The sequence below is a fragment of the Stenella coeruleoalba genome, assembly GCF_951394435.1.
Source record: "Stenella coeruleoalba genome assembly, chromosome: 2".
NCBI classification, from domain to species: Eukaryota; Metazoa; Chordata; class Mammalia; order Artiodactyla; family Delphinidae; genus Stenella; species Stenella coeruleoalba.
Window position 1 is genome coordinate 172420892 of NC_137147.1, and position 14097 is coordinate 172434988.

At 37.4% G+C, this 14097-nt stretch overlaps 1 protein-coding gene across 5 annotated transcripts in view; it reads left to right on the forward strand.

Moving 5' to 3' along the window:
* Positions 1-14097, forward strand: part of MYO3A (myosin IIIA) — a 176919-nt gene that overhangs the window by 3835 nt on the left and 158987 nt on the right. For all 5 annotated transcript variants that reach the window (XR_013827377.1, XM_079915200.1, XM_079915197.1 and 2 more), the window contains exons 3-4: positions 8218-8402; positions 10993-11127. Coding sequence is in view for 4 of the 5 variants with exons in the window: in XM_079915200.1 (XP_079771326.1) it covers positions 8235-8402; positions 10993-11127 (303 nt within the window). In the remaining variant the exon portion in view is untranslated. The remainder of the gene's footprint in view (positions 1-8217; positions 8403-10992; positions 11128-14097) is intronic.

The following is a 14097-nucleotide window of genomic DNA, read 5'->3' on the forward strand; positions in this document are numbered from 1 at the left end:
GCAGCAGCAAAGAGTCTACAATGTTCTAAGACTTGTCAGAAGGCAGCTGAGGCTGCAGTCACTGTGAGTGGTGAAGAACATAGGTTGAGTTTAGGGAGGTCAGAAAGGATCCGAAGGACATGGTAAGAATGTGGATTTTGAAGGATTTTTAGCGGGAAGATAATGTCGTCCAGCTTCTGTGTTGAGATCCTTCTGGCTGCTGTCTGTGGAGAGAGACAAGTTCTGCAGCTGCCCTGTTGATGTTCCAGGATTTCTCTTTCATCACAGACAGGGGCTGCTTTTGACTCTAACTTAAACCATATGTGATGCAGTTTAAACAGCTTGGCAGAAGTGCATGCATAACGGGAAGGATCTTCCAGTAATATTCTACAGAAAAAAGTGAGAATCGCAGTGTTAAAATGTTGCTTAGTTTTGAATAAAGCCACTTGCTACTTAGTGTGTTTTCTGTCATGGGTGAATTGCATTTTCATTGAGAAATGGCGTTCTCTGTCTCTATTTTGGAAAAGTTAGCAATTAAGCTGATTAAAGTTTGTGTTATATGAGAAGAGAAAATGTGCTTATGTTCACTTATGAAGAAATTATCCCTAAATTGGGTTTCTAGCCCATTCTACTGATAAATTTGATCATTACCTCTAAAGTATTAAAAGATACTTAGAGTGATTTTCTGGTGTTTAAGAACTTAACGTACTCTCCTTAGTGATTATATGAGTTAGGAATTGAGCGTTAAGAGTTAGAGTATGAACCATTAATGCAAACATTCCAAGAAAAATAACTTATTTTTCTATTCTTTCCTTCTCTAATATTATTTCTAGGAAATTGTCCATTTAATCTGTTTTTAAGTTTCTTGATCTAAAATTATATCCTTTTATGATCTTTTTAGTCTCTGCTGTAATTTGTTAGTCTTTCATCCTTAGTACTGTCCATCTGTGCCTTCTCTCTTGTTTGGTTTTTTCTTGATCAGTCTTGATAGAGGCTTGTCTATTTTTAAAAAATTCTCTTTGAAGAACTATTATATTTATCAATCCTCTAATTTGTCTTATTCTTTTTCTGTAATGTCTTTCTTTAATTTCAACTCTTATCTTCCTTTTTTCTACACTTTTTGCTTTTATTTTGTAATTATATAATTTTTAGCTTTTCTTCCTTTGTAATAGAAAATTTGAGGCTGTTTTCCTCTGTGTACTGTTTCAGTTGTATCCCATACATTCTCATGAGTAGTATTTTTATTATTATTCAGTTCTAAGTCTATTTTAAAATGGTCATTACATCTCCTCTTTGGCTCTTAAATTGCTCCTTTTAAAGTATCCAAGGGTATAGGTTTTTATAAATTTATCTAATAGTTGTTGACTTCTTACTTAATTACATTGCAGTCATATGTGCTCAGGAAGCGTATTCATTATTAGACACAGGATTTCATGTGTATTCAGGATATCCATTCAATTTTCTTTGTTAATTGTTTAAATTTTATTTATTCTTAAGAAGCTTTTTCTCCACTTGATCCAGAAATCACTGGCAAGGTGTGTTAAAATCTCCCACTAAAATTGTGACTTTCTCCATTTTTCTTTGTATATCTTTCAGTTCTTATTTTACGTATTTTGGGCCTCTGTTTTGAGCGTTTATATTTTCTTGGTGAATTAAGTCTTTGATTATTATGTAGTGATCCTCTTTACCTCTAATAAATATTTTTCCTTAGAGTACATTTTGTCTGATGTTAATCTAGCCACATCACTTTCTTTTGTTGAATATTTACATGGTACCATTATTTTATTTCCAGTCTCTCTCTGTCTGTAGTTTATGTGAATCTCATGCAAACAGCCAGAAGCTACCGGTTTCTGTCTTTTGACTGGTGAGTTTGGTCCATTTACAATTCTTGTGATTACTGACATATTTATAATTCTTTCCACAGGGCTATCTTATGACTTCTATTTCTTCTGCTTTTTTAATGCTTCCTTTATTCTTTTTTCCTGAGTTTTTTGATTGAATGAGTTTGTTAATATCACTTTTTCTCTTTTAATATTATGCATAGTATTTTGAGGGTCTAGTGTTTAAGTGTTTGACATGTATATCTTAAAGTCTAAAGTTATTATTTCTAATTGCCTCTTTAACTATATGAGGAACTTAACATTTTAAATTCTATCACTCTGCTTTTGATTGTTATTGTTCATTTTTGTCTATTATTGTTTCTTACGGTCAGTGTTAGTTTAGATTTACACACATGTGTAACAATTTATTTACTGTTTTTGGCAGTTGAGACCTTCCTTGTGAGACCATTATCATTCTTCAGAGACATCCTTTAGAAGTTCTCTTTCTTAGGGGTCACTGTCATTAAACTCAATTTTTTTTTTTGGTGAAAAATATCTTTAGTCTGCCTTTGATCTTGAAGGATACTTTTGTTTGTTCTAGATTAACAGTTATTTTATTTCAGCATTTTGAATATTATACTACTGTTTTCTATTGAAATATCAGCAGTCACTCTAATTGTTTCCTTCTATGTGTAATATATCTTTTCTATTCAGTTGGTTTTAAGAGCTTCTCATTGTCTTTGGTTTTCTGTAGTTTCATAGCAGTGTATCTGACTGTGGATTTTCAAAAAAATTTACTGAGCTTCCTAAATTTGAGTGTTTATACCTTTCACCTGTTTGGGAAAACTTCCAGCCACTGTCTATTGCTTTTTCTCCATTCTCTCCTTCTCAAACTGATTAGATGCCTGTTAGACTGAATCAGTCAGGAAAACAGAATTAATACCAAGTAGTTCGACAGAGGGAATTTAATATGGTGCTATGGTCTGAATGTTTGTATCCTCCCCAGATTCATATTTTTAAATCCTAACCGCCAGGGTAATGGTGTTGGGTATGAGGCCTTTGGGAAGTGATTAGGTCACAAGGGCAGAGCCTCATGGATGGGATTAGCATTGTATAAAAGAGACCCCAGAGAGTGAGCTCCTCCCTTCCACCATGTGGGGTTACAGCAAAAAGACAGCTGTCTAGAAAGAAAATGAACGCACACCCAACACCACATCTACCAGCACCATGATCTTGGACTTCCTAGCCTCTAGAACTGTGAGAAATAAATGTTTGTTGTTTATAATCCACCCAGTTTATATTGTTTTTGCTAGAGCAGCCTGAACAGACTAAGACATATGGGGGATTAGTTACAAATGTTTTAGGACAGGGGTCCCCAACCCCCAGGCTGCACAGCGGGCGGGGAGCGACAGGCTAGTGAGCGAAGCTTTATCTGCCGCTCCCCATTGCTCCCCATCACTTGCGTTACCTCCTGAGCCATCCCCAGCCCCGTGGAAAAATTGTCTTCCATGAAACCGGTCCCTGGTGCCAAAAAGGTTGGGGACTGCTGTTTTAGGGTATCTGAAAGCCAAATGGGACCATGAGGCAAACTAAAAGTTAGCAGTAGCAAAAAACTGTTGTCACGCCTCAGGCTCTAGAGTTACAGCAAGGAGATAGTCTTACCAGAATTCAGAAGCTGAGGCCATCTAGAACCATGGCAAGTCTGCTCTACAGGAACAGAGACCTCTGGGGAGATACAGCCACTGATGGAGACACCACAAAACCCAGAGGAAGCAGAGGAGAAATATCCTCCTACCATCCAGCCTCCTGCCTGGCACTCTCACTGACAGCATCTAGCAGAGGAGGAAGCCAGTGGGACAAGGAGTTTGGGAAATACAGTTTTGAGATGTCAGCCCCCAAGGTTCAGGACACAGAAGGTCATGCGTGGATCTGAGAGCAAGCAGACCATTCTGCTCTCCCTTCCATATCTTTCAGTTTGGCTCTCCTGTTTTTCTTTACTTTGTTTCCCTGTACTACATACGGAGTAATATTTTTATTGTGGTGAAATGTACATTACATACAGTTTACCCTTTTAACCATTTTAAAATGTGCAGTTCTGTGGCTGTAAGTACATTCATGTTGTTGTACAACGATCACCACCATCCACCTCCACAACTTCTTTTATCTTCCCAAACTGAGACTCTACCTGTTAAGTAATAATTCCCATTTCCCTTCCCTGATCTCCTAGCAACCACAGTTGTACTTTCTGTCTGTGAATTCGGCTCTTCTGGGTACTGTGTGTAAGTGGAATCATACAGTATTTGACCTTTCGTGACAGGCTTTTCTTTTCACAACACATAAGGCCTTCTAGGCTTTTCCATGTTGTAGCACGTGTCAGAATTTTCTTCCCTTTTAAGGCTGAATCACATTCTATTATATGTAATAAAACATTGTATTTATCCATTCATCCACTGATGGACATGCAGGCTGCTTCCACCTTTTAGCTGGATGTACAGATAGCTCTTTGAGACCCTCCTTTCAATTATTTTGGATATATACCCAGAAGTAGAACTGCTGGATCATGTGGTAATTCAGTGTTTTTCTGAGGAAGCACCATGTCATTTTCCACAGCAGTTGCACTACTTACGTTCCCACCAGCAATCACAAGAGTTTCAATTTCTTGAAACACACATATATATATATATATATATGTCAAAAAAATATATATATATAAATATAAAATATATATATATACATATATATATACATATATATATATGTCAAAAGTAATTCTTTAGATTACATGATCATATAATTAAGAACAATTATTTGTTTTAGTTTTATGAGGTAGAATTATTTTTTTTTATTCTTTGGGTGCTGAAGACTAGAAAAAATATAAACATTGCTATGTTGAATGCAATTTACTGTAATCATTAAATAGTTGTTTACTAACTGTGACATTTTATTTTATTCTTAAAGAATAAACAACTGTGTATTTGAAAAGTGTAGTGTAGGAGTCATAAGGCTTGTTTCTATTCTAATTCTTGAAATTCTTTACTGTTTAATTCTGGGGAAGTCTTTTTAGTGTTCTTTTGCCTAAAAGTTTTGTTTGTTTTAAGTGGGACTTAACTAAGTGCATTCAGTTTCCAAAATGGCTGTGCATTTGTCATTTTGTGATTCTTGTTTTATAATGTAGCAGTGCACTGCTTTAAATATTTGTCTTATTATGAACTGTTAAAGAGGAAATTATTTTAGATAAATTCCTGTTCTTGTTTAATGTCCAGCTCTAGTACTGCTAATTTCTGTATCTTTTCACGATATTTCAGAATTAATTGCTTCTTCACCTGGGCGACCATAGCACTTCATGCCTATTTCTGTTACCTATCACTTTTCATAATATAGTTACATATTTATTTATCTATCCACAAGTTACCTATCTTTGTATCCCCAAAACTCTAAAATACTTTGCACACATTTGGTGTTCAGTCGATTTTAACTGAATTCATATGCCTGTATATTTAAAGACCAACAGTTAATCCCTAATATTAAAACAGCAGAAATTAAAATAGTGTTCAATAACATTGCCACTGAAAAGGCAATATTCCATAAAATGAATGGTTTTCCTGGTTGAAAACTCCTACTTCAGGCATTTAATAAGATTTAATTTGGTCTTTTGGTCTAAATTTTACCTTATGTGGATGGCATAAATGCTTATTTGCATGACTCAGGTAGCTAGATGTACAAAGTAGTTATCTTGCGATTGATTATGAAATCACTAAAGTGGATGATTACTACTGATTACCTCCTACTTGTTTCTTTGCATTTCGGATCAAAAGCACAAATTTCTTAAGGATTAAGTGTTGTAAGAACTATTCATAAGTGTGTTTTTATGTAGTGATGTAAGCACTGTTCATAAGTGTGTCTTTATGTAGTGGTGTAATTTTCAGCAGGCATTCATAGCCATTTACTGGATGACGTCCCCTTAAATATAATGAATCAGAATATGATGCTTATTTTGTTTAGATTTTCAAATTCTTTTCAGCTCCTCCTAATCCTTATTTCTCTCTCCCATTTAACAACTTTTTTGGAAGAACCATATTGATTCATTTATTCTACAGCTATGTATTTAACATCTACTATATGCCAGGCACAGAGTGAGGCACTGTAAGATTTGTAAGTGCACAAGAGAGATAAGATCTCAGTTCTCAGAATTAACAGGTAAACAAATAAACATTTGCCCATTTAGCGAGCATTTACTCATTGTCTGCAATGTGTTAGGCATCATTCTGGGAACTGTGGATACAGCGGTAAAAATAACAAAGTCTGTACCCTCTGTAGCGTACATTTTGATGGAGGAATAAAATATACAGGGAAGACATTTCTACAAATGTTATATTTGAGCTGAGATATGATGGATGAGATGGAACAGAAGAAAAAGACTGAGGCCAAACAGCAATTACTGATGACAAATAGAATGAACTCCTCGTGTTTGATGCGTGTTGGTTTGTAGTTTCTGAGATAAGATTAAGTTTAGTAATGCTTCCATTTTGTCACTTAATTATTATTATTATTTTTTTGCGGTACGCGGGCCCCTCCCTGTTGTGGCCTCTCCCGTTACGGAGCACAGGCTCCGGACGCGCAGGCTCAGCGGCCATGGCTCACGGGCCCAGCCGCTCCGCGGCATGTGGGATCTTCCCGGACCGGGGCACGAACCCGTGTCCCCTGCATCGGCAGGCGGACTCTCAACCACTGCGCCACCAGGGAAGCCCTGTCACTTAATTATTAAATGAGGGCGTCAGTTGGGAAATTTTGTGGGAGGCGATGGACAGCAAAGAGGGAACAGTTTGAGGAGAGAGAAATTTGAGGACACAGATCACTGTGAAATAGTTGATCACCCCAGAGAGAAGAGAATATACAAACCAGGGAAGTGCAGTAGAATTGCTGGGCAGCATTGAGGGTCTACTTGCAAGTTTCTTATCCTGAATTTAAAGTGAAACGATACAGCCTAGTTGTGTGGTTTTCTCTAGCTACAGGCATAGGTGTGAAGAAGATGCAGAGTTTAACCAGAGTTGGTTTCTCAACCCCAGGAGACTGGTGGTGGAGAAAGAGAAGAACAAGAGTGCTGAGGGCATTTGCAAGGAAGTGATAATAATTCAAGCTGTAGAATTTATGCTGGGGAAGGAGAAAATGAAGAGGGAATGAAGACTGAAGAGATCTGATGGATATAAAGAAAGCGAGGACTCAGTGGATTGGTGGATTAAATGAAGTTGAAAGTTGTGGTCAGACAAGTGAATTTCATGGGCTAATATTAGTATGTAATATTAACACATTTATTAATAGATGTGTTTCTATGTGTATGCATACACATACAAGCACAACTGCATCAACCTTTTTTTTTTTTTTTTGGCATCAACGTTTTAACATCGAAAAGAGGGAGGTTTTGCACAGATAATTGAAAAATTCTGAGGACCGCTACAAGTTCTGGTTTCTCTTTCTGTTCCTTTTTTTTTTCCTTTGTAATTTTATAGAAACGGTTGAATGTAATATAAGGGGAACATGAAAGGCTAAAAGCTTTACTTGGGAGATCTTATCTTAGGTTATGTATAAAATCTCTTTAAAAATCACTTGACCTTATTGGCCATATTCTCCTAATTATTTCAGCATTGTGCCAGGTGCTGGGCATACAGTCATATCAGGTCAAGGTGGGTTCAGAGTGGTCTTGGAGTGCAGAGGTGGGCACGCAACCCAAATGGGATGGAGAGTGGTCACCTTTGGAGGGAATGACGTCTAAGCTAACATCTGAAAAGATAAGTAGTAGCAAAGAAACCACAGAAGTGGGAGGGAATAGTGTATATGAAGATCCTCAAGCAAGAAAGAAATGACCTGAGGGATCCCAAGTGGCTGGTTTGTAGTGTCTGAGGGAAGAGGTGTTGAGACATGAGGCTAGGAAATGAAGCAAGGGCCATATTTTAAAGGACCTGGTAGTTTATGTGAAAGAAATTTCATCCTAAAAGCAGTGGGGGACCGATCATTGGGTTTTATTTACATAGACCAGTGATACAGAACACAATCATTTTAAAGTGTGGGACTTGCTTTGATGGAGAGGTGGAATTTTATCATCTCTAAGGTTCATATAAAGCAGTAAATCAAAATGATTTAAATATGTGCCTCTTACTTTAATCTGAAAATAATTAGTAGCAATTAAAGTGGAACTGTGTTAAACATGGAAAGCCCTGCTTACAAAGCATTATTAAACTCATATTCATTTGTTTGCAAAAAAGAATTGAAATTAAAATTTTTCCATGACTCTCAGTACATTTGGTTACTGCTGTGTATTTTCCATATCAGTGAAAATATTAGATAATTTCCCGTGAGTTTATGTGTGCCATTTAATATCACCAATCAAATGTAGATGAAACTCTGTGCTTTTTCTCTCCAGTGATTTAAACTTTTAAGATGCTTCCATTAATTGGAAAAACAATCATCTTTGATAACTTTCCCGATCCTTCTGATACATGGGAAATCACTGAAACAATCGGCAAAGGAACTTATGGAAAAGTTTTTAAAGTGTTGAATAAGAAAAATGGCCAAAAGGCAGCAGTCAAAATTCTGGATCCGATTCATGTAAGTCACATTGGTTTTTTTTTTTCCTGCTGAGTAACTTTTAAAAAAAATCTGTATTAAACAGTTAAAAAGTCTCTAGGTATCTTGTCTTGATTTATTTATCACAATGTCAGTTACAATTTGAAGAAAATGTTTTAAAAAAAAAGTCTACTTGTTAGAGGTTCCTTGTTTATATGCTTAACATATATAATAAGGTACAATAAATACTTGATATAAGAATAAATATGTAATGCAAATAAGTATATAAATAATACAACTCTCAACAGCTCAACAGTTGATTTAATATTATTTTAGATTTCAAAGTGTTGTCAGAATACAGATTTATGGGTCTAGAAGTAATCCTAAAATATCGTCTGTACCAGATCTCCTTTTCTTCCTGTGTTCATTTAGGCTTCAGGCAGAATTCCTCTTATTCCAAACCAGAAATCTTTTTTAAATTAAATTTCATTCAGAAAAGGGAAGTTAATTTTCAGGTTTACTTAAGTGTTTCCAGAGCAGAAATGATGCTCCTTTATAACCAGGGTGAGGTTCCTTGTGAAAAATTGAATGTCCTGGTCAGTCCACATGGCCTCTTTTTCAGCAGTGCCCCAATGGGCTCCTCCTTTGCTTTTTTGGGGAAATCCAGTTGTGATGAGGGAAACTCGTCTTTCTTTGCCTTTAAGAGCATGAGGAGATGGATGAGGTTCTTCTTTCTGGGAGTGAGAGCTGGACATTGGGGAGTATTTTCAGCTACTGGGACATACGTAGCTCTCCCCTAGCACCTGGGGGGAGCTAGAATAAGCTCAGTGATCCCATAATCCCCAAACCTCTACTGAGAGCAACTTCTCCAATTACTCAGCTCTTGCACACGTGATGGGAGTGCCGTGTGATGGAAATGACGTGATGTGTGTGGGGAGGGCATCAGAGTCCTCGTCACCGCTGTTACGCTCATAAACTGTAGGACTCTGCAAAAGGTCTGCCCCTGGGCCTCTGTTCACCTTGGTGTTGCTCTTTCTTTTTTGATAGTTTATTTCTGCTAAATCCATGATAACTACATAGTTTCATATATCTTTGAGCAGAGGAGAGGGAAGGTGGGGTTTCTTTTCAAGTAGTAAATTAGATACACTGGAGGGAAAAAAATAAATAGCACTGTGACCAGGCTTCACTGATGCTGCATGTGTTCATGTTCCCCTGTTGGAAAGTTCTTACCATTCAAACTGAGGGAAGAGAGACACAAATTAGGCTGTACCAAAGTAACTGTACCTCTGGTCTTTGCAATTATGGGTCTGTCCTTTGGTCTTCACTGTTAAGGGTAGAGGTCCATGGTGGCGAGAGAAAGGGCTCCAGACTGATCCCAATGTATCGCCCCATAATCAGTGTCTCTCTCCCATTCCTCTGCTTCTTTGTGGACAAGAACAAGTGGCTTGTGAATACATGTAGCCGTTATTCTTTCATAATCTACTCGTGTTTGGTAGACTGCTAACCTTATACATCATGTCTTGTTCTATTGCTTAAATGAAACATGTAGATTCATAACTACAGTATGAAATGTGTTCTTTTGCTGCTGTTATTCTTGTCACAGTACCTGTGTATTTCCCTAAGAATTCTTTATTTACTCTCATTCATCATGCCACAAGTCAAATAAAAAAGATTTATAACCAGAAGATTATAATCTTAATAAAATAAATTTAGATGCACCCAGGCATTTTGCAGAGTGGCTTTTTTAAAACTTTTTATTAAAAGGGTCTCACTGTTATGGATTTTGAACTAATAATCTTCTCTCCAAGGTAGGGAGGAAATGAGCAGTACTGGAAGGCAGTAGGCTAGTCCTGGATCTCACACAAACCAGCTCCTGTGACCCTGACTGCCCTGAGCTTTAGTTTCTTCCTCTCAAATTAGAGCTCTGGTCTGAAATTCTTTCCAGCTCTCTGATTCCATGATTCTGTCTTAAAACAGTGTGGACATTAAATGTTACCGTAAAATATTAGAAGTCTTTTTCTTATTTATGACTCTGTGAGTTGTTTCATGTATATGTGATTTTCCTAGATACATGACTAAGTACCTAGTCATGTTTGCACTTTTACTGATGGGATAACAACCTATTCTACTTCTGGGGAATGGGCCTTTAGCTAACTAAAGGCTGTATGCCAATTTATGTAACTTAACTCTTTCACTTTTTTGGAAAGGTAGGAGTTCATTGCATGTATGACTAGTTTTTGATAGCCTTCGAATATCCTGTACTTCAAAGAAACAAAATGAACCAGCTAAAAGTTTTCATTTCAAATAAATGGCTTTGCCTACAGAGAAAGGAAGATCATCTTAGGTGGTTCTCCATATACGTTTCTTTCTCATTGCACACAAAAATAGCCTCTTATTTATTCCTTTTCAACGAACTAAATGTAGTTAGAGATATATATGATTAGCGGGAAAATCACAGTCTCTCCCCTTAAGCAGTGTAATGAGAAGTTTCAATACATAGTACTGAGTGCAGTAAAAACTATTCTGACCTTGCTTTGACAAAATAAAATTCTACATTTGGTAGTCTAAATTGTTTCTTTGACTTCATTCATGTTTTTCTCACCATTGTCTCCCCATGACTTTTTGAAACTAGGATATTGATGAAGAGATTGAAGCAGAGTACAACATCTTAAAAGCACTTTCTGACCATCCTAATGTGGTCAGATTCTATGGCATGTACTTTAAGAAGGATAAAATAAATGGAGATAAGCTGTGGCTGGTTCTTGAGGTGAGTGTTTCAACATTAGTTTACATGTGGAAATTTGCAGTGTGGTCTTTTTTTTTAAAATAAATTTATTTAATTAATTTATTTATTTAGTTTTGGCTGCGTTGGGTCTTGATTGCTGCACCCAGGCTTTCTCTAGTTGCAGCGAGCGGGGGCTACTCTTCGTTGCGGCACGTGGACTTCTCATTCCGGTGGCTTCTCTTGTTGTGGAGCACGGGCTCTATTCCCGCGGGCTCTAGGCGCGCAGGCTCAGTAGTTGTGGCTCGCGGGCTCTAGAGTGCAGGCTCAGTAGTTGTGGCGCACAGGCTTAGCTGCTCCATGGTATGTGGGATCTTCCCGGACCAGGGCTCGAACCCGTGTGCCCTGCATTGGCAGGCGGATTGTTAACCACTGCACCACCAGGGAAACCCCTGCAGTGTGGTCTTGGAATGACTTAATGTTTATGTAACATTGACCCCGTAAAGCAGTTCTCATATGTTCCTGGCTGGTCACATCCTTTGTAGAATGTTATGACCAGTTCTGGTCTTGCCACCTTTAGAAACATGGGGAAATGAAAGAAAATTAATTAAAGATTAAAAGAAAATGTTTCACGACTTCCCTGGCAGTCCAGTGGTTAAGACTCCGCCCTCCCACTGTAGGGGGCATGGGTCAGATACCTAGTGGGGGAACTAAGATCCCACACGCTGTGTAGACAAAAAAAAAAAAAAAACAATAAAAGTAAATGTTTCCACAATAAAAGACTAAAGAAACCAGGATTATTTTTCTTTCAGAAGAACATGTTATAAAGGGACTTCACTATAATTTTTATTTATTCATCCATATTTTGTTTAACATAACACGTGACAGAGGCTCAGTGCCAGGTGCTATGATATGAGAGAAAATTAATGTACCTGAGGCTTCATTAGACAAAAATGGCGAGCTGCTGATTTCTTCTTCTGGCTTCACTGAATACTAATGACATAAACTACAGAAGCAGGTACGGTGGGTCCTCCATATCTGTGGGTTCCACGTAGTTGGATTCAAACAGCGTGATCCGTGGATACGGAGGGGCAACTGTATTTACATTTATAGGGAAAAACCTTCCTAGAAATGGTGTTGAATATTGAATAAGTTGCCAAAGGGAAATTATGGAGTCTGCCTTTTCAATTTCTGAGAATAGGTTGGGACAGTTCTCTCTAATGCAGGAGTACTGGAAGGTGCCCCACGAAGGTAACTGCCAGTCGTAGAAGAATGTAAGAATGTGTTTCTCCTGATTTTCATTGAGTATTTTTATTCAAGGTGAAGTAATCACTAATTCCAATAAAATTTATAAAAATTTTTAAAAGCTGCTCTTGTCAAACTCAGGGTTAGTAAAACCTTTATTTGTTCACCTTAACAGCATCTATTTATTGTATTCACATTATTTTATATTTTTAACTGAAGTATAGTTGATTTAGAATGTTAGTTTATGGAGTAAAGCAAAGTGATTCAATTATATCTATCTATCTATCTATCTATCTATCTATCTATAGATAGATAGATACACTCTTTCTCATATTCTTTTCCATGTGGTTTATCGCAGGATATTGAACATAGTTTACTGTGCTGTGCAGTTGGACCTTGTTGTTTATCCATTATATATATAATAGTTTGCATCTGCTAATCCCAAACTCCCAATCCATCTCTCCTCTGCACCCCGCTTCCCCTTGACAACCACAGGTTTGTTCTCTGTGTCTTGTATTCACATTATTTCATTAACATTTGATTATTCTGTTTCTTTTTAGAATGTGCCATTGATTTTCCTGCACAGTAATCATTTATAAATTATATTGTCTCCATACTTTATATTTTTTCTATTATGGTTTTTAAACGAATCTACAAGTAGTGATCATTTTAGAAAATACTTGAAACTATAAAAAGAACCACTCTTACCTCTGAACATATTTCCTTCATCTTTTTTTTTATATGTTTAAAATGATTGACAATATTATTTATGAAATTAGCGTATTTTTCCGGTTCATATAATTTCAGATAGACTTAATCATTTTTATCTTTTTAAAAATAAATACATTCACTTGATTAATAAAAAGCAAGTAGAACCAGAGGGCTTATAATACAGAACAATATTAGTGTAGATCCAGGTTAGTGGTACCACCCTGTCCTGAGCAGGTAGGTCTGTGCTTTTGCTGTGTTGATCGCAGTACCTGGAATAGATGGCCGAACTTCTCTACTCTTTCATTTCCTAATCCGTATTCTGAATTTTGGCACGATTATTAATTGCACCTCTGGAACCCTATGCCCTCCTGCTCCATTCTGGAGGTTTGCCAGGTATCTGACCTCTGATATCTCTCTGCTGCTCACCTGGGTGGAATCCACCGTTTCTGGATCCCCTGGCCTCCTCTTTCCCAGGTTACTTCTCTGTTTCGCACATCATGTAGTTATGTGCCTTGCTCCCGTTATCCATGCTACTGATGTCACCAGATCTTGAGTCCATTCAGTTCAGTTTTTCTAAGGAACAAAACCCCCATCTCTGTGTGTGTGTGTGTGTGTGTGTGTGTGTGTGTGTGTATGTGTGTGTGTGATGCTCAGGCAGGCTCCTGGATGTTGATATTTTGTATGTTGGGTAAGAGGGTGTCAAGTCTTGATGAGAGACCCCCAAAGGATCCCTTTTTTCTGCCCCTCCCCTCCCATCTCCTCCACTTTCACTCTTACCTTGCCCTGTCCGGGTTAATCTGCTCAGGTGACCTCAAAATAGCCCCCAGCTAGCACTTCAGTTTGTGGCTTCCTCTGCATTGCTCAGTTACCACTCAGTCATCTGCGTGCCATGTTGAAAAATTTTGTTGTGATCTCTTCTCCACTTCTCTCCCTTTTTGTTCTTTTTTCTCTTGTGGTTTTATACTTTTTTATTCCTTTACTAGCATTTTAATGGAGATTCACATGTGAGAGGAAATAAATGTATATGTTTAATCTGCCACCTTTAATTGAACCAGAGTC